The sequence below is a fragment of the Penicillium diatomitis genome, assembly GCF_028827545.1.
Source record: "Penicillium diatomitis strain IBT 30728 chromosome Unknown utg000010l_segment0_segment0, whole genome shotgun sequence".
In the NCBI taxonomy this organism is placed as follows: domain Eukaryota; kingdom Fungi; phylum Ascomycota; class Eurotiomycetes; order Eurotiales; family Aspergillaceae; genus Penicillium; species Penicillium diatomitis.
In genome coordinates, this window is record NW_026623182.1 from 1,490,914 (window position 1) to 1,508,326 (window position 17,413).

The 17,413-nt window shown below is 52.2% G+C and overlaps 5 protein-coding genes across 5 annotated transcripts; 2 read left to right on the forward strand and 3 right to left on the reverse strand.

Annotated features, from left to right (window-relative positions):
* Nucleotides 1-16: 16 nt before the first annotated feature.
* Nucleotides 17-2,321, forward strand: N7539_007529 (uncharacterized protein; the record flags this gene model as incomplete). The annotated part of the gene is made up of 2 exons (XM_056937130.1): nt 17-485; nt 553-2,321. 2 exons carry the CDS (start codon nt 17-19, stop codon nt 2,319-2,321), a joined length of 2,238 nt encoding a protein of 745 aa, XP_056787929.1.
* Nucleotides 2,322-2,933: 612 nt separating this feature from the next.
* Nucleotides 2,934-3,982, forward strand: N7539_007530 (40S ribosomal protein eS19; the record flags this gene model as incomplete). The annotated part of the gene is made up of 3 exons (XM_056937131.1): nt 2,934-2,963; nt 3,481-3,605; nt 3,688-3,982. 3 exons carry the CDS (start codon nt 2,934-2,936, stop codon nt 3,980-3,982), a joined length of 450 nt encoding a protein of 149 aa, XP_056787930.1.
* An 831-nt stretch (nt 3,983-4,813) lies between these two features.
* N7539_007531 (uncharacterized protein) lies at nt 4,814-5,543 on the reverse strand (the record flags this gene model as incomplete). The annotated part of the gene is made up of 3 exons (XM_056937132.1): nt 4,814-4,843; nt 4,987-5,216; nt 5,363-5,543. 3 exons carry the CDS (start codon nt 5,541-5,543, stop codon nt 4,814-4,816), a joined length of 441 nt encoding a protein of 146 aa, XP_056787931.1.
* A 566-nt stretch (nt 5,544-6,109) lies between these two features.
* Nucleotides 6,110-8,132, reverse strand: N7539_007532 (CAIB/BAIF family enzyme; the record flags this gene model as incomplete). The annotated part of the gene is made up of 4 exons (XM_056937133.1): nt 6,110-6,670; nt 6,760-7,260; nt 7,328-7,655; nt 7,744-8,132. 4 exons carry the CDS (start codon nt 8,130-8,132, stop codon nt 6,110-6,112), a joined length of 1,779 nt encoding a protein of 592 aa, XP_056787932.1.
* Nucleotides 8,133-9,020: 888 nt separating this feature from the next.
* On the reverse strand, nt 9,021-11,184 carry N7539_007533 (putative carboxylesterase; the record flags this gene model as incomplete). The annotated part of the gene is made up of 3 exons (XM_056937134.1): nt 9,021-10,563; nt 10,627-10,996; nt 11,067-11,184. 3 exons carry the CDS (start codon nt 11,182-11,184, stop codon nt 9,021-9,023), a joined length of 2,031 nt encoding a protein of 676 aa, XP_056787933.1.
* Between the last annotated feature and the right edge of the window lie 6,229 nt (nt 11,185-17,413).

Consider the following 17,413-nt stretch of genomic DNA (forward strand, 5'->3'; position numbering starts at 1 on the left):
TAACTCCTCAGTCATCATGGGACTCGATGGCGTTCTTAGTCCGATTCGTGTTCTTCAAGAGACTTTGGATCTGAAACGTTCTTCCGATTGGCCATCGCTTGCGACCGTTCAGGATCTGTATCACTCCGCACGCATCGCGGCCCAAGATATATCCTTGCTCTCAGTTGCCGACTCTTTTCGTTCTCTCTATCGAAATGGCACCCTGAATTGGAGCCAACTGGCCGTCTTATCTACTTGCGTGATCACGATGGTCGGGTGTGGTGTATTTTCATCTTTCGTGTGGCGGAAACGAGTCACAGACAAGACCCGACCTGGTCTGGGACTGCGCAAGCGATCAGCCAAGTCTCCGACCAAGATTCTCACCTCGTCGGACGACGATTACGAAGACGACGACTATGACAGTAACAGCTCTCTTCGTCATGGCGCTGCACCGCATCGCCAGGCAACTGCATGGTCCTCACATCCCCAGCAACAATCCTCAGATGGTGTGTACTACTCAAGATACACCAATTTCCAATCCTGATGCCGTCACTAACTCGATCAAATCACTAGCTTTCAAGACAGATCCCGGTATTCTGAAGAAGTTCACGACCTACAGTCCCTACATCACCTCGGTCGCGACATACCCGGCTATTCGAACGTTCTTCTGCCCGCATCCAAATCTCAGCCGCCTCCCAGACAAGCCTACTCCTCTTCCTCTGTTGGTCTTCGTCCATGGACTCGGTGGGTCTTTGGCGCAGTTCCACCATCTTCTCACTAGTCTCTCGAATGTCGGCTCGTGCTTGGGCATCGACCTTCCAGGCTGCGGTCTGTCCAAATTCGCGCCAGACGACTGGAGCGCCTACACGGTGGAGGCCCTGGCCGAATTACTTGCAGTCGCGATCGAGAACCATCGGGACCGAGAGAATGACCAGGGTGTGATTCTTGTGGGTCACAGTCTTGGTTGCTCATTGTCTGCACTGCTGGCGTCGTCTGCGTCACCCATCGGCAAGGACTTGAAACAGCATATTCTAGGCATGGTTGCTATTTGTCCCAAAGCATCCCCCCCGTCGGAAGCGGAGACTGCAAAGTTCCAGCGCCTACTCTCGATCCCAGAGCCGATCTTTGACCTGTGGCGTCTATGGGATCGTCGCGGAGGAATTCATAGCACGAGTGTTCGTCGCATGGTTGGACACCACGCCGACGAAGAGACACGGAGTCTGCAAGTTCGTTTCAACAAGCAGAGCCGAACCAGTGTTTGGCGTCGCATGGCTTTCGGCACGCTTCCTGAGTACAAAGACGACAAAGTCACTGGGGGCATGCCTGGTGAGAGGATATGGGCCGCTGTTCGAATGCCGATTCTGCTAGTTGCTGGTGAGGCGGATTCTGTGACCAAGCCAGAGGAAATTCAGAAGCTGCTGAAGTATTTTGGTGATGCATCTGTCCACACTGCAATCGATACTACGGATAGTAGTACCATTCCCGATGCCTCGCGCGTGCATGATCGGAAGGCAGCAACGGCCACGAGCCTTGCTGACGAGGAAAAGTTTGGCCTACAGCCTGCCAACAGCGAGAAAGTTATTGAGCAGCCGGCAAACAACCAAGGCCGCAAGCGAATTGTCAAGTCGGCTATCTTGCCTGCGCCTGCTTCTCATGCCCTTTTGTACGATCGGGCGACTTATCGTACCTTATCTGGTATTATCCAGGATTTCCTGAGTCAACATGTTGATGAACGTCTGGGTCTGGGATGGCAGCTGCAATACATGAATACCTCGGGCAAATGGGACGTGAAAAATCTTGCGAAGTGGCAAAAGGTGGCGCCCGTCTCGAAGCCCATCGCAAACACATTTGCTGCCATGAAGATGCTTCGTGAGGTAGACGAGGAGCACAACCCCGTTCTTTTTTCTCAGAAATACCGTGGTCGCATCCATGCTGTCATTGACATCAGCCACGAGAGTCCAGTCTACAATCCGAACACTATGGAGAAGGGCGGTATTCATTATCACAAGCATCCGACTGTATCCAAGATTCCCCCGACTCCCGATGAGACTCGCGACTTTATCGCCCTTGTCGACAGACTGCAGCGGGAAATCGACGACCTTGTGGAAAAACGCGATGATACGACTCTGCCGCGGCCGCTGGTGGGTGTTCACTGTCATTATGGATACAACCGCACGGGCTTCCTGATCACCTGCTATCTGATCGAGCGCTTGGGTTATGGTGTGCAGGATGCGATCGACGAGTTCAATTCTTGCCGCCCCCCTGGGATTCGGCATGGTCACTTTGTTGATACACTTTTTGTTCGCTATTGTGTGGGACTCAAGAGAGCTCCCACTCTTTAAGCTTGAACATTGTACTTTTTTTTCATCTTCACATCTTTCAATAGCTTTGCACCGGCGTTTACGAGGAATGGATGGCATATACGTCAGTTACTGCTGAGAAGGCACGTTCTGCCTGGAAGGGGGCGTTGATTTCATATTACCGTTGGCCTGCAGTTTTCCAACTTAATGAGAAACGAACAATTCGAATACAACAAGCGGTTCGCGCATCCACGCCTAGCGAACTGTATGCAGTCGAACAGTAAATAACCTCTTTTTTGGCGTTGGATATGGGACCAAGATCTTCCAAAGTTCAACTTGACCAGCTCTAAAAATTGTCGGCAAGTGGAACTTTGAAGATGCCTCGGTGCCTGAATTACATGTGGGTCAGAACCCATAGTCTTTTCTGCCTGATTGACAGGGCTCTCGATATGTCCTGTCACATGATCGAGCTTAGGGTACGGCTAGCCCAAACAGGCTAAGCGAACCCACGGCACACAGACGTGACCACGACACTGACCGAACGGGGCGAGTTTGTGTGTCTCTTGAGTTCTTGGACTTCGACCCTGCCCACTTCGACTTCCGCCAAACGACTCTTTCCCCTACGCCCTCTTCGGACCCCTCGAGACCGCAAAAATGGGTGGTGTTTCCGTTCGCGATGTGGACGTAAGTGTCCTTTACAAAGAAGAAATGAGGGCGTCAAATTTGCCGTGGTCGGCGACAAGGTAGTGTGCGAGGTTGCGGACGATGGATTGGTTCGTCATGAAGAATTGCAGAGGCAGAAGAGGCAACAAATCCTGCGAAGGGGATCGCTCAGAATCGTGCGACTCGACTCGACAATTGGCTCTCGATCGCAAGTGCAGAAGACATGATTGGAAAGCAAACCGATTCAAGTTTTGTCATGGTGGATTCGATATGGGACAGAAACAACCGGGTCATTACCCAAGTCTCCTGCAAAAAAAGGACCGCACATGATGCACGCGCCATGATGGGTCCAGGTCTATCCTCCACAAATGTCAATTTCGAGCCTCGAGTCGCAGTTCGAGATCAAACTGCTTTTTTTTTTAATGACGAACCCGATCAATCTGCAACCTTGGCACATGCTTCGCCAACCCACGCGCAAATCGCCTTGCAATACGCAAGACAATGATTGCTAACGAGTCTTTTTGCTTTTGTCTTACAGGCTCAGAAGTTCATTGCCGCCTACTCGGCTTTCCTGAAGCGTCAGGGCAAGCTCCCCATCCCCGGCTGGGTTGACACTGTCAAGACCTCTGCCTCCAACGAGCTTCCTCCCCAGGATGCTGACTGGTACGACCTATCTCATTCGAATATTACCGATCGAGATTTACTCTGAAGCACCGGTATGCTGACATTGCACTTTTTTTTAAAGGTTCTACGTCCGTGCCGCCGCCGTCGCTCGTCACATCTACATGCGCAAGACCGTCGGTGTTGGCCGTCTCCGCAAGGTCCACGGTTCCACCAAGAACCGCGGTGCCCGCCCCGCTCACCACATGGATGCCTCCGGCTCCGTCGACCGCAAGGCTCTCCAGGCTCTCGAGAAGATCGGTGTCCTCGAGGTTGATGAGGAGAAGGGTGGCCGCCGTATCACCCAGTCTGGCCAGCGTGATCTTGACCGTATCGCCAAGACCACCGTTGATGAGGATGAGGAGTCTGACGAGGAGTAAACGTGTCGCAAGAGCATAAGTTATGGCTTTCGAGGGGCTCGTTTTTTTGGCATAGTCCGGAATGAACAAAAAATCAAAATTTTTCTGGAGCTAGGTCCCGGCGATATATATCATGTTTGTTCTCCAATGTTTCCTTTTGTGGATCTCCTTTTTTTTTCCTTTCACTCTCTTTCGACTTGATGACCAGTCGAGGTTAGTGGAGATGACCTGGGAAAAGTCATTGTGACTTTTTGCGCATGAGAATTGCGAAATTTCCGAGAGCTACCGCGGGACGACGACGCACTTCCACAGGACATCCGGCTCGTTCAACGATTGTAATCTTTCCAAAAGGTCGGAGCTATGCTCCAGGGCTGGCGCGGTAAAAGAGACGAGTTTTCCTTATCATTTTCCCCCTTTTGCATCATTACGATTTCCCCCACCTCTTTCGACCCGATCTATCCTACGGAGGTCCTTGGTCTTGCTGTTGTCTATCGCACGATCTCCTGGAAATGAAGAGCATGTCTTGCTAAAAACATTCAATTTCTTACTGTCTGCAGTGTAGTTCCAGTAGACAACGTAGGCGTGAGTGTCAGCCACCGAGGCTCATATGTGGCGCTCACTTTAAGCCATAGTCTTAATATGCGACACGGTATCTATAGTTTTTCTTCATCTCCACGGGCATTCCACCAGAAGGTCAAATTAAAGGGAGTATGTACGCTATTCCCACGTTGATGTGCGATACCTGCAGGCTGTTTCTTGAGCAAGGGGTTCGTCCACATATCTCGCCCTGTATATAGTATTGGAAGCGCGCCTCGAAGTCGGGCATCCTCTCTTGAGTCTCGACTGCTCTATTTACCTCTTTCCACTTTGCGCAGACGGATCCTATCGCTTCTGTCAGCATGGAACAGAAAAACTAAACACGCACGGCATTGATATGTAAGACCTCGTTCCACCGACGATACCGTCAAAGCCAAACCCCCTCCCCTCCACCAATAATGTCATGATCTCTGAAGGAAAAGACCTACCAAATAAACCTGGTAAAACTGCATTTTCACCGGCTCCCCGTCCTCGAACGGCGCAAACTCCACTCGTCCCGCCCAGGGAATATATACGTCCGTCTCCGGATCAGCTTTCAGCCGATACGTGACTCCGCCATGTAGCATGATGCTATTATTGCCGCTGAAAAAGATGCGCTCAGGCGTGTGCCTGCGAGACGCTACGTGTGTCCAGAGGCCGTGGCGTAGTCTCAATATTTCTGGATAGAGGTGTTAGATCGCCGTCCATTGAGTCACGATGACGTGAGTTCTTCGTGACTCTGGAAACGAGGGAACATGAACGGGGCGCATCTGGAGGAGGACGGATGTCGAGGGCTGTGAAAAGACCGCGCAGTATTGTACATACCCTCTGATCCTTTGGCCTCTTTCGAGCCCATGATCAAAGTTGCGTCGTTCGTGAAACTTTCGACGTACTTCGCGTGTAGAGATTCCGTGTCACTTGTTCGATAAAAGTCCTCCATGAAGGATACGATGGTGGATCCCTGGGCCGGTGCCTGAGAAGGCTCGAATGCAATCTGATAAGACATGATGGCGTTGAAGATGCGAGACGCTGGGCAAGTGGAAGGGTAGCTCAATCGCAGTGAGGGTAGTCAGCGAGCCTAGGTCTCCCTGCTGGTATGAGGTTTATCTTCGTCTTGGAATTAAAACCGCCCTCTATGGAAAGGCAGACGCGAGTGATGTAAGTACTAAGTAGTAAGTACTACTAAGTAGGAGTGATCGATGACTATTCTTCAATTGCCGTGGAGCTTCCCCCCATATTTTACCGAGCGACGGGAGCCGTGCGGTCGGATCCGCCGGGATGGTGCCTTATCCGAAGCGACGGGCAGCGCTTCCGGGCATTACAGAAGAACTGTGCGGCTCAGCCATCATTTGTTGACTATTGAATGTGACACGGACAGTCGAATACATATCCACTGGGGAGGTCTATTCTTTCTTTTTAGCTGACTATGATACCTGACTTTCCAGGTTGATTGATGCGAAGATATGATGATCATGTTGGAAAGGAATCGCCGTGAATGTATGCCGTGGCTATACAAGGGCTTACAATGTGCCATTGTATCCCAATAAGACAGGACATCACTACAAGGAACCCTCAACAAATTCTCCTGTCACCTTCTCCATCCGGCTTAAAGTCCTGCCAGCTGGGCCGGTCCGTACCATTCGGACGACTCGCGCGCACAAATTGATTGTCCACTCCATCCACGGCGACAATAGGACGGACCACTTCAACGTCCGCATTATAAGCCTTGGAGAACCATTTCTCAGTCAACGGTTTCTGGCCAGATTCCAGGCTGCTGGTACCTGCGGGCTCATACAAATGAGGGAATCGAGCTTGCATTCCCTTCAAAACCGTTGACGAGATGCGGTCCACGCTGTCGCAGTGGCGCAGTTGGAAAAATTCGGCTGGCTGGACAGCCCGCAACTGGTCCTGTACTTCTGGGGAGTACTGTCCCATGGCAAACAGGAGAAGATCGTAATGCATGAGAGAGGCCCTTCCATGATAGGATCCTCCGGTCATGGCTCGATGATATAGGCCTGACAACGCCGCGATGGCTCCCATGCAGCCTGTCCCGTAATCGGAAATAGGGAATGGAGGGACCACGGGGCTGTCAAGGCCCATGAATTGCCCTTGGGCCCATGCAATTCCAGTGACCTGGAGGAGACGAGATGCGTGTTAATACGAGTCTGGGAGGCGTGGTTGAAGACAAGGAGACAAGGGGAAAAGAGGAAGGAAAATCTTACGCAATCAGCAATTTGTTGCCATCCAGCTCGATTCGCCCACTCGCCTTCATATCCAAAACAGTTCTCATTGACGTAGACAATTCCTTTACCTCGCTTCTCAGCAATTGAAGCCATAGCTTGGGGTCCATACCCCAGTTTTTCAAGAGCCCCGGGTCGATATCCATCGACAATGACATCCGCGTCAGCCACCAGCTTTTCGAACTGCTGTCGTCCAGCCTCGGTCTTCAAATCAAGATCGGCTGCATGCTTTCCCATATTGCCATCGACTTGAAAGAATGGCACGTCTGAGAGGTTCGGGCTCGTGATCTTCAAGACATCGGCTCCATACTCGGCTAAGATCCGGGCGACAGTAGGGCCGGCAATGATCCGGCACAACTCGAGAACCTTGACGCCTCGAAGGATGCTCTTGCTGCCAGACTGGATGGCGGGAAATGGAGTAGGCGGCAGGTCTCCTGCCAGTCTTGTGACTTTCCAAGCCGGCTCTTGAACATTCACTTTGCCCTAGTGTGCTCACGATATTAGTCACAATGAATATCTGACAAGTGTAATGGAGCCGAGTCTTGCATACATGCGGAGTCCTGATGAAGTCTTCGTATTTTAATGCCGGTACTCCAGCTTGTCGCTTCTCCCGATTCATCGCCTCAAGCTCTTCAATTGAAAATTGTTGCACCTTTTCCTCGATGACCCTGATAATCTCTTCATAATCTGTTAGGTCTGGCCGGCGACCTTCTAGTCCGATCATGTTCAAAGTTGTCGTGGCCTCCAAGGAGCCGTGGATATGATAATACTCGCCGACGTTCTTCGTCTTGTATAGATTTGCCGACATACGGCGATACTGATTCGACTGCGCGGCCAAAAGGTCAGTATCTAATAGAAGCCAATTCCCATTAGCACATCTGTCATCTGCTTGCAGGGAAACATGGCTCTTTGGCTAGATTCAGTTTCACTCACTCATCTCTCTCTCTCTCTCTCTCTCTCTCACACATACCCTTGAGTTTAGACTTGACCATCGGATCCAATTTAGACAATCCATCCACTTTTGCCATGTACGCCTGGCATCCAAACGCCGTTGCGCCTTCGAGGCTGACGTGGACGCGGCGCGGCGTTGGACTCTGTCCGAACCGTAGATCTGCAATTGCGGCCGCCACGGAGCCTTCGATGCCCTTCAACGCGGCCAGCGTTTCTGTCTCTTTGAACGGGATCGGGAAATATATCTCATCATGGCTTGATGAAAAGGAGACGTTTTCACAATTTGTTTGCACAGCCGCGGGTAGATTCAACTTGTCTGACTGTCTGCAGAGCTCGGCGAAGATGCGACTGGTCTCGCGAAGCGGCGAGTACGATCCGCCATTGGTTGAGCGGGTGGTTGCCATTTTTTTTTTTTTGGATCGTTTGAAATGCTTCAGATCTGTGCTGAACTCGTGCACGGGCGAGGCAGGCTGCAGAATGATTTTGAATTCCAAATTCACCCAGTGGTTCACTTGATTTGCCGACCTGGGAGGACCCTCGGCAAGACGAGCCGAAAAGTAATGCGGGGAAGAAGCTGGACTCGTAGATGCTCGAAGAAGAGGGCTACGCACCTTTAAGTAGTCGAGACGGAGAAAGAAGGTTCTAGGATGACAGCTTCAGATAGACGAAGCTATCTTGCTCTCAACTGGGACGGGATGGTAAATATATACTCGCGGTGTGTCCAGCCACCGCGCTGGTGCAGGTGGTCGGCGTCGGCTGGAGCACTTCGGATGCTCCGTCGGTAGCTGATCCGCCCATTTTCGCGGCTTCAAAGAGAGTGTGGGCCCTGGGGTCACCCACGGCGGATGGGTGAACGGTGAACATCCAGGACAGCGAGAAAGATGTGATGGTGAGAGCCATCGCTCATACTTAGAGGCGGCGGATTATTCCCAGGCGGCGACGACATTCCGTTTGATATCGAGCATGTGATTCTGCCTGTGCCAGGCTAGTTTTGGTAGATCCTCTCACTCACGACAATCTCACCATCTCTCAGAAATTTCCCAAAAAGAAAGGAATACGTCAAATCACCGTCCAAGGTGTCATTGGTTGATTGAGTCCGTGAGGTACGAGCCTAAAGCCAGAATCTAGAGGCCTTGCCTGATTACTCGCATCAGCTATTTCGGCATGACCGACTAGCACGAGACCCAGTAAAATTAGCTTCTGAGTCACTGCAGTAGGAGATTGATCCAATCTCTTGAATATCCCCGAGAAAGAGACGATATTTCCATGCTTTCCCCCCTTTCCTGGTCACTCTATTTATAATAATCCAACGGCAGAGACAATGCTCGGCACTGGTCAGTGTCATCCAATTTCACCATGGATGCGGGCCACTGCAGACGACGAAGCTGAGAATCACCGTCCTTGAACCGCGTCCAGGTTCCAGCCATCTCCACTTGATGAGTCGTATTGGTATACCCTCTGGTCTTTGTATAGCTCAGATCCGGATTCGGATTGAATGTGCGAGCGAAGCTTGCCCACGTGTCCAGCACAAATTGTGCAAATGGCAAATCGTATTCATCCCTCAGGGGGTATCCCATGCGAATTAAATTGCCAAAGACGTAGAAGAGCTCTCCAGAGTGGCATTTGAAATATTCCTGATTTGGATCGCCATGTGGATAGCCGGGCGTGATGGGCGCCTCACAGAGAGGAGGGTTGGGCGAGTAATCGTGCATTTGATAGCTTCGGTTGAATTCGTAAAAGTAGACTTCTGGGAAGATGTGGTTGCTAACTCCCGCGTAGGCAGTGGCTTGGTCGACGCAGCGGAAAATGCCGTCGGTGGCGATTCGCGCCGTAGTATTGAATATGTCCAATGTCTGATTGGAGCCAGAGGGCTGTGGGAAAAGCTGGCTCGGCGCAACCTCGGATGGCAGTCCAGACTCGCGCAGGAACTTGCTGAGTGTCTCGCCCTTGTCGGGATACCCGATGAACGCAGCGCCGTCATCTCTCATCGTGCCCAGCATTAGGGGAACATTGGCCGTCGAAGCGCCATCGGTCAGGTTAAGTTCGGTGCTTGTCAGGTACTTCCCATCAACCACCAGGTATCGTGCTGTGGTGTTGAGGTTGGTGATGTTCATGGCGGGGATATCACGGAGGCAATCTAACTTTGAGGTCGCATTTGTGCAATTGGCCTCGCGCAAGATGTCGCTTCCAGCCACGGCCATTTCTTCTTCGATTGTGTAATACATGGAGTAGGTAGTTCCATATGCCAGACCCCCAAGGTTGCTCTCCATGATCGCGGCGGCGAATTTCCCTCGAGCTTCAGAGGAGGCGAGTAAAGCACGGACGGAACCAGCCCCGGCTGATTGTCCAAAGATCGTGATGCGATTGGGATCACCCCCAAAGTCTTTGATGTTGCGTCGGACCCAATCGAGCGCCGTGATCTGATCGGCCAATCCGTAGTTGCCGTTGGTGGTTCCATCATCCAAAGCCAAGAATCCCAGTGTACCCAGGCGGTAATTGATCGTCACAACAACGACGTCTCCTCTTGAGGCGAGATTGCCACCGTCAAAGACAGGATCACTGCCGGAGCCACCAGTGAAAGCACCTCCATGGATCCAAAACATCACCGGCTTCAGCCGGTCACGAGAGTACGCTCTAGACCTGGGGAGGTACGGGGTCCAGACATTAAGGAAGAAGCAGTCTTCTGAGCCTTGGGTGCCTTGAGCACAGATCGACCCGTACTCAAGAGCAGACACTTGACCCAGCTGGCCTTTGTATGTTTTGGAATAGCTCCATCGCTTGGCCTTTTCGGCGTATCGTAGTCCCAAGAATCGGAAGCTCTTTCGATCGCGGAATCTGCTCCTTTGTCAGCACTGGTATACCTACCTACCCGACGTTTCCTGGAGTGAGGCCCTTTACCCGGTAATTTGCTCATCGTTCGAGCGCACAGAGACCTGCCATTTGGGTGCCGTGTCGTTATACTTCAACGTCGAGTACGGTGCAGTCTGCGTGCACAAAACAGGTAAACGCTCATCTGCCTCGGCCTCTGCCACCTCTCCTGCCGAATTGATGCTCAATGGCGCACAATCGGTGGAAGAGACCCAGAATCTCTGCCCTTGACGATAGGTCTTTTGCGACAGAAGATAGTCCAATTGAGTCTGAATCCGATCAGAGCCCATAGAGGAGTCCCACAACGACTCTCCTAGATCTTCGCAGCTTCGCCTGGCCCTGTGCAGCGGCATAGGGTCCAGGACGAGTACACCCGACCCTGCAAAAGGGCTAGCATTCTCTGCATATTGTACCGTATATTAGTCCGGAATCTTCTCCGCGCTGCGGTTGAGATAGTAGGCCGCACGAACCCATCAAATCATTATGAATCAGAATGGAAATATCCGAATCCAAAGCTTTAGGGCTCACGACTGATCCGGCCAGCACCGCCGTCACCAGCGAAAGCACGGAGACCAAAGCGTGCGACATTTGGATGTTGAATGCATCCCAGAGCCAAGGAATCCAGTCCTTGCTCAAGATTATTATAATCATCGGGGAATTCGGTTGGATGTTCTTCAAAACCAGATTTTCTTCCCCAGACTTTCGTCACATCATTCTTCACTTTTCCCCGTGTTCCTTTTAGCCAATACACTAACCCCGCGCCGGGAAAAGACCGAATCCACCATACAACCGTGCCTCGTTTCATTCGTCCGGCACAATAAGGTACAGGATCCGCTTTCTCAGCATGGTCTTGATACGTTCGTCTCTTCTTTTGCCTATTCTCCTGGGAGCTTCTCGCGGCGGTGGGTATGGTCTGCGATCGTGGGGTCAAGACCTCAAGCGGGTGACAGGTAAGAGGGCTACTGGCACTTGCATTCCGAATAAAGACCTGTTGTTGAAACCCTTTACATACTGTGGCTTTGGCGATGAATATCTCTCGTGCCAGAAGATCTGGACCTGGGCAATACACGGAGACCCAAATCGGCCTCTCATTGCCATCCGAAGCTGAAGGACCATGTTGTCCAGGAGAAGACTGACATCGTAGTCCATGGGCAATCACTGATCCCAGTGTAGGTCTTGCAGAAATTGCGCTCAGGCCCCAAAGCTTCGCCCATGCTCTCAGAGCCCGTCATCAGAGCCCGTCATCAGAGCCCGCCCTTTGTTGCGCCTTTCAGAGACCAAGTCTTCACCCTCGGGCTTGACTAGCGGACAATAAGCTTTGCAAAGGATCTGTTGCTGCAAAAGGCGGAGACGGGTTTTCGCTCTGGATCCATGCGTCAGGTACTCGGATAACATCTCACACGTCATCACACGATTTTGAGAGCTTGCCTTCAGACTGCAGCTTCATGCCAACGGCTCCTCGGCAGCAGCTTCGCGACTGGACAGAGTGAGAGTCTCTCGAAAGTTTGATCGGGCTTCAGGCTAAAGGCCAGGAACTGCCTTGTTTGAAGTCGGGCGAGTGGAAGCTTGAACCAGAGCGAGCAGAAGATTGCCCACCCCCCTCCCCTTCCCTGAGTGAATCGAGTAGTTACTACAACCTGGCGGTCAAATTTTTCCAGGACACAAAGATCAGACCGGCCCCCTGTTGCCTGGTGAGTGGAGCTTTTTAATCTCCAGACGTGATGTGGACAGCGGAGACAGGTCACCAAATGACAGCCTCGGGGAAGATGCAATCAACGCAGGGTCAAAGGGAAGCTTCAGGGCGTCAATGTGCTTGTTCAACGACTTTTGACGGCCAAATACTCATATCTTAACCCTGGTTCCAATTGACCTGGCAAATCTTGATGCAAAAGAGCCGCCTGTGCTATCGAACTCGCCTCGAGAAAATGAGAAACCCGGCATAGTCTACGGCCATTATCATTTTCATCGCCTCATGTCTCGGCCTATTGTGAGGAGCTTTGTGCCTTCTCGCAGCATCCCCACCGAGAGGGAATGGCTCTTTGAAGCTTCCATCGCAGAAGAATTTCCCGCTTTTGGGACGTGCATAAGATGGGGCAGATGTCAACCGGCAATAGTTTGACAGCATCCCGGCCGGTCTTGCCATGAGTGAGGTCGCCTACCTTTTTGAGCCCGTTGAGCCCATTGATGCAAACGGTCAACTCAACCGACGGAGTCTGAGGCGAGTGGTTGCTCGTGACCCACGCTCTGTGAGCGCAGTAAGGACCTGATACACGCAAAAGTCCAGGTGTGTGAGCTTTTACATCAGGCAGCGCTAGAGAGGCTTGACTTTCTGGTGTGTTTTATTCATCGTAGAATTGAACAAGTGCCCGATAATATATGGTGTGATCGACTCAAGGTCATCAGGGGGTCTGGCGTCAGGCACAACCAACGAGCAGATCCATCAGACATTCGGATGAATGATGACGAGACTCAATTAGATAGATGCTGGTTGACCAAATCGGCCGACGTGAATGCAGAACGAGAGTGGCGACAGTCCTGCACAGTCGGAAACAGTAGTCTCCTCTGCAAGTCCATCGACCTCTTGGACCGTGACTGTCTGTTTTTTCACGTCGTTTGTAGTGCTTCCCTTCCTTAGATCCGGAGCTCCTTAGCGGTGTTCCTCGTACTCCGACGGAGCCACGGTCTAGGCATTACTGCAGGCCGGGGGAAAGGACCGTGAAGAGTACGGGCAGCTGCTGGAGGGATTACTCCGCGGCGCCCCCACGATTGCAGTCTGACAGATGGGGACACGGGCGTGGGCCCTTGTCAAGAAATGGGACTCGTGGTCGAAGATCAGAGAAATGGGGTCCGTCACCTCCTTAGAAGGGCACACCGGAAATGCGGGTATACCAGACCAGTTGCACGATGCCGGAGCAGAGGAATATTCACCCCCTATCGCCTCTTGTTTTGGGGAGGAATCTTCAGACCCTAAGCTGGCCTCTGGGGGGGGGGGGGGGGGGGCCAGTCCACAGGCCATGCGCGGGGTGCCATGTCGGGTGGATAACTTAGCGTAAGCCCAATATGCGAGACATGATGATCGATGCAGTACTCCCAGAGTCGAAGAAGCTGAAAATGTGTTCTTCTGAGGAACTGCCTCATTAGGGAATTCTCGGCTGGCTGGTCCGCTGGTCACCTGCCCAGCTGACCAGCGCATCAGCCGCGAACTGACATAAGGAGCACGTCTCCCGCGTCCCGACTGCTCGCGGTATCATACTCGGGCCAACTGGCCAAGTCTCGTGCCAGGTCGGGGGAGTATCTAAGGACCCGGCTGCACCATCCCCTCGGATGTAGCGCCGCAACGCACACTCACAGTATGAATGATTGCAGTACCTGGCCAACTGCAGTATCCGATAGCGCTCCAAGTGCACTGTGCATAACTGCACAGCACAGTGCAGGGGCACCACTACGTTATACTCCATGACTCATGGTGGTAGCCTCGTCGGTCATCCACATGCGGATCCCGCTTAGGGCACATTGCCAAGAGTACCTCGGATGTGTGTGACGTCAAAGTACCGAGTTCCGTTCCTGCTCGCCCGTTCCCCTTTCCAGGCTTCCTTTTCTCTTTTCTTTCCAGGCTGGACCAAAGGTGGCCGCAGATCGGGTCCGCTGCCTCGGTGCAATGATTCTGGGTTCAAGTTTTCAAGTTGAGCGCAGAGGGTCAGGTGGGGGCACTTCAGTTGCGAGTCGAGGTCAGATGGAGGTTCTACGGTCCTACTACCACTGTACACTTACAGTATACTGTGAGTGCTCAGTGCTCAGTGCTCAGTGCTCAGTGCTCAGTGCTCAGTACTTACTAGCTAGTGTGAGCCTGTGAGGTCCCCGTACTCTAGTCCGTCGTCTGGTGCTGTCAGAGAATCTGGCCGTCCTGAGCTTTTTCTCCCGCTCCGGTGGTCTAGAGACTAGGTTCGCAGGTCCTAATTTCTCACCACCCGAGCTGGATTTCTCGTCCCCCGCTCACTCATTCTTGTCGCAGGCCTGAGAGAGATCCACAGGAGGAGGCCGAACCGCATAGCAAACGGGGCTTGTTTATCAGGGTTTCGGTTTCGCACCTTAGCGATTACCGAAGTAAGAGAGGACTCACTACGCTAGTGCTGCTTTTGTTTCCACCTTTAGCGAGCCATGTTACAGGGTGGGAAGTGTGATTTGTGGAATAGAGAAAAGGTATGGTTGTTGGTGAAAAAAGCCCCCAAACCCTCGATGCGCCATGGTAGCGGAAATCTGGCCACGATGAGAACTTGTGAGGGATGGGTAGTGGTGCGTAACTGTGTACTTTGGTAGTGCGTACTGCGTAGTCGTACATGGCTCAGGCAGACCACGTGCGAGGATCGAGGGCTGATCATGGGCCGACCGTGTTCACAGGGGAAAAGACACCCGAAGGTGAGTGATGCACCTCGTGGTGATCCTGCCCCATTTCAAGATGATGATCATCTTGACCCTAGACAGTAAACAGTTCCATGCTTTACATGAGGAGAGCGATCACCGGCTGGACCTGGACATCCTACAGTACCTAGTCCCTACCAACCTCCTCGGCTCTTAGTAATCTTACCAGGCAACTGGCCAAGTTGGACGACTGCGACCTCCCGTTCAGTCCTGTTGATGTGCTCATCTTCCGCCGTGGCTAGGGTTACGCCCTTGACGTTCCACATGGGGATCGACTCGGGCCCGCGTATCGCGGCACGAGCATCGATTACGGAACGCTGACTGGCCGATAAGGAGTCAAACTTTGTAGGGCCGGTGGGGGGCAGTGGGCGTGGGTGTTTTTGGGTGGTAAGTGGTTACTGTGGTATGCAAGTATGCACTGATGCAGTCAAGGCAGGCAGTGATGCACGAGGGAAGACCCTCTTGCGGTTCTCTCGGCAGCCCCTGGCCAGTCGAGTAGGCACTGGAGTGAGGCTGGTGCACGTTGCGCTCGGAGACTGTATCAGTGAGTGACAACGCACGGAGCGTGTCCGAGATGAGGGGAAGATAGGGTACATGCCATGATCCTACTAGAAATACAGACTACATCACTAGATCACTAGTGTATACGACATAGTATATAGTACTACATACTACATACTAGCCATCCTCTAGGTCTATGCATTATACATTAATGTGGTATTAGTAAAAGGGCCTATTAGGGTAAGTATAGTACTGATTTAGTGAGTACGGAGTACTGAGTATGTACATGTGCGCCTCGGATCAAAGGATAACAGTTTACGACTACTGGAAGTACACGACAGCGCTTAGTGCCATTCCGCCCTCTTAGTGCCAGGCATAGGTGTTCGAGCAAGCTCGTATGTTCCCTCTCCAAGGTCAAATGGCTCCAAGAGATAATTTCATTATATTTTCAATCACAAGAGTGCCCATTCACCAGAACCACCAGCGCATATCGGGATGGATCTGAGGTAGACCGGTTTAGACCGAGTCGGGCTATGATGGAATGCGATGCTCTCAAAACAAGGCAGATCCGATCCAGCCCACTACGGAGTATGAACACCCTCTCAGTGACCAGTCACTGGTCACTGGCCATATTATTATGCCCTCAGTTTGTAGCCACATCACGGCGGTTATGGTAATAAGTGGGGATGCTGTCAAAAGACTCAAAGTGGCTGTGAATCAGCCGATCGCCAGTCCCTTTCCGGCTACCAGATTCAGTACCCGTTTGTGAAGATAATCCAGTGCGTCCACTAGTATCACACTGTCTGTGGGTTATTATACTGGCAGGCCTTGGAGTACTGTATCCAATTAATCTGGAATAGATCTTCTGCCCTCATCTTTAGGGAAACTGTAGTAGAGAATCATCCTCCTACCAGACCTACTATACCTTTCTCCCAGGATTAGGATTACCGTATCAAGCACATCGCTGCACTGCTGCTCAGCCTGCAGGAACTCTTTGCCTGACGGACTGGGACGTCTCATGTCGCACACACATGCATGCCTGTTCTGACCGTTCATCCTATAAGAGCCCATTGTCTGATCACATTCCCGGCATGAACCAAGGTACCTGCCTCATCATCATTACCTGACCCTACTACGAGTACCTGAGGCGGTACTAACTGATGTAGGACTACCTACTTCCTCACTTCCTGAATAATGGTTCTGTGGTACTGAGCAGCAGATGATACTTGCAGACGTACCCTCCACGTCCATCTCGCCTCTTTTTCCCCTTCCGTAAAAGAGTTTGACTGGTACAGTTGGGAGTCGAGACTCGATCTCTGCTCCCCTCCCCCGGAACCTTCCGGGCATCGCTGTCGTCTCCGAAGTGCCAATCAATACACCCACGAGCCGGCCCTGGAGACCGTCTGCGGAGTCCCACTCGGTGCCGGTCCCAGGCGACCCAAGTGGAGTCGTAGAGGGGGAGAGAGAGAGAGAGAGAGAGAGAGAGAGAGAGAGAGGGAGAGGGAGGGAGAAAGCTCCTCTGGAGTTTGGATACTCTGGAGAATGGAACGGATGGAGCATTCAGAGATACCTGGTGGAGGAGCCGACAGCGGGCTCGATCTACTTGGCTTATCGCCGTAGCTTGTAAGCCCGACAAGGTACAGACTGTCCCACTTCGCGAGGTTGAATCAAGTATACTTCATCACACCGGGGCCCTGATGGATTCCATTCTAGTCTATCTGGGCGCGCACGACTGTCCGATGCGCATCAGAGGGACGATGGAGCATTGCCATCCCACCTGTCCACCCCTCTTCCCCCACGATGATGATGATTAGGGTACAACCTGACGCGGCGGAGATGGACTGGCTCTTAAACTTATACTTCCCCTCCGTCTCTCACACACACACACAACTCCTCT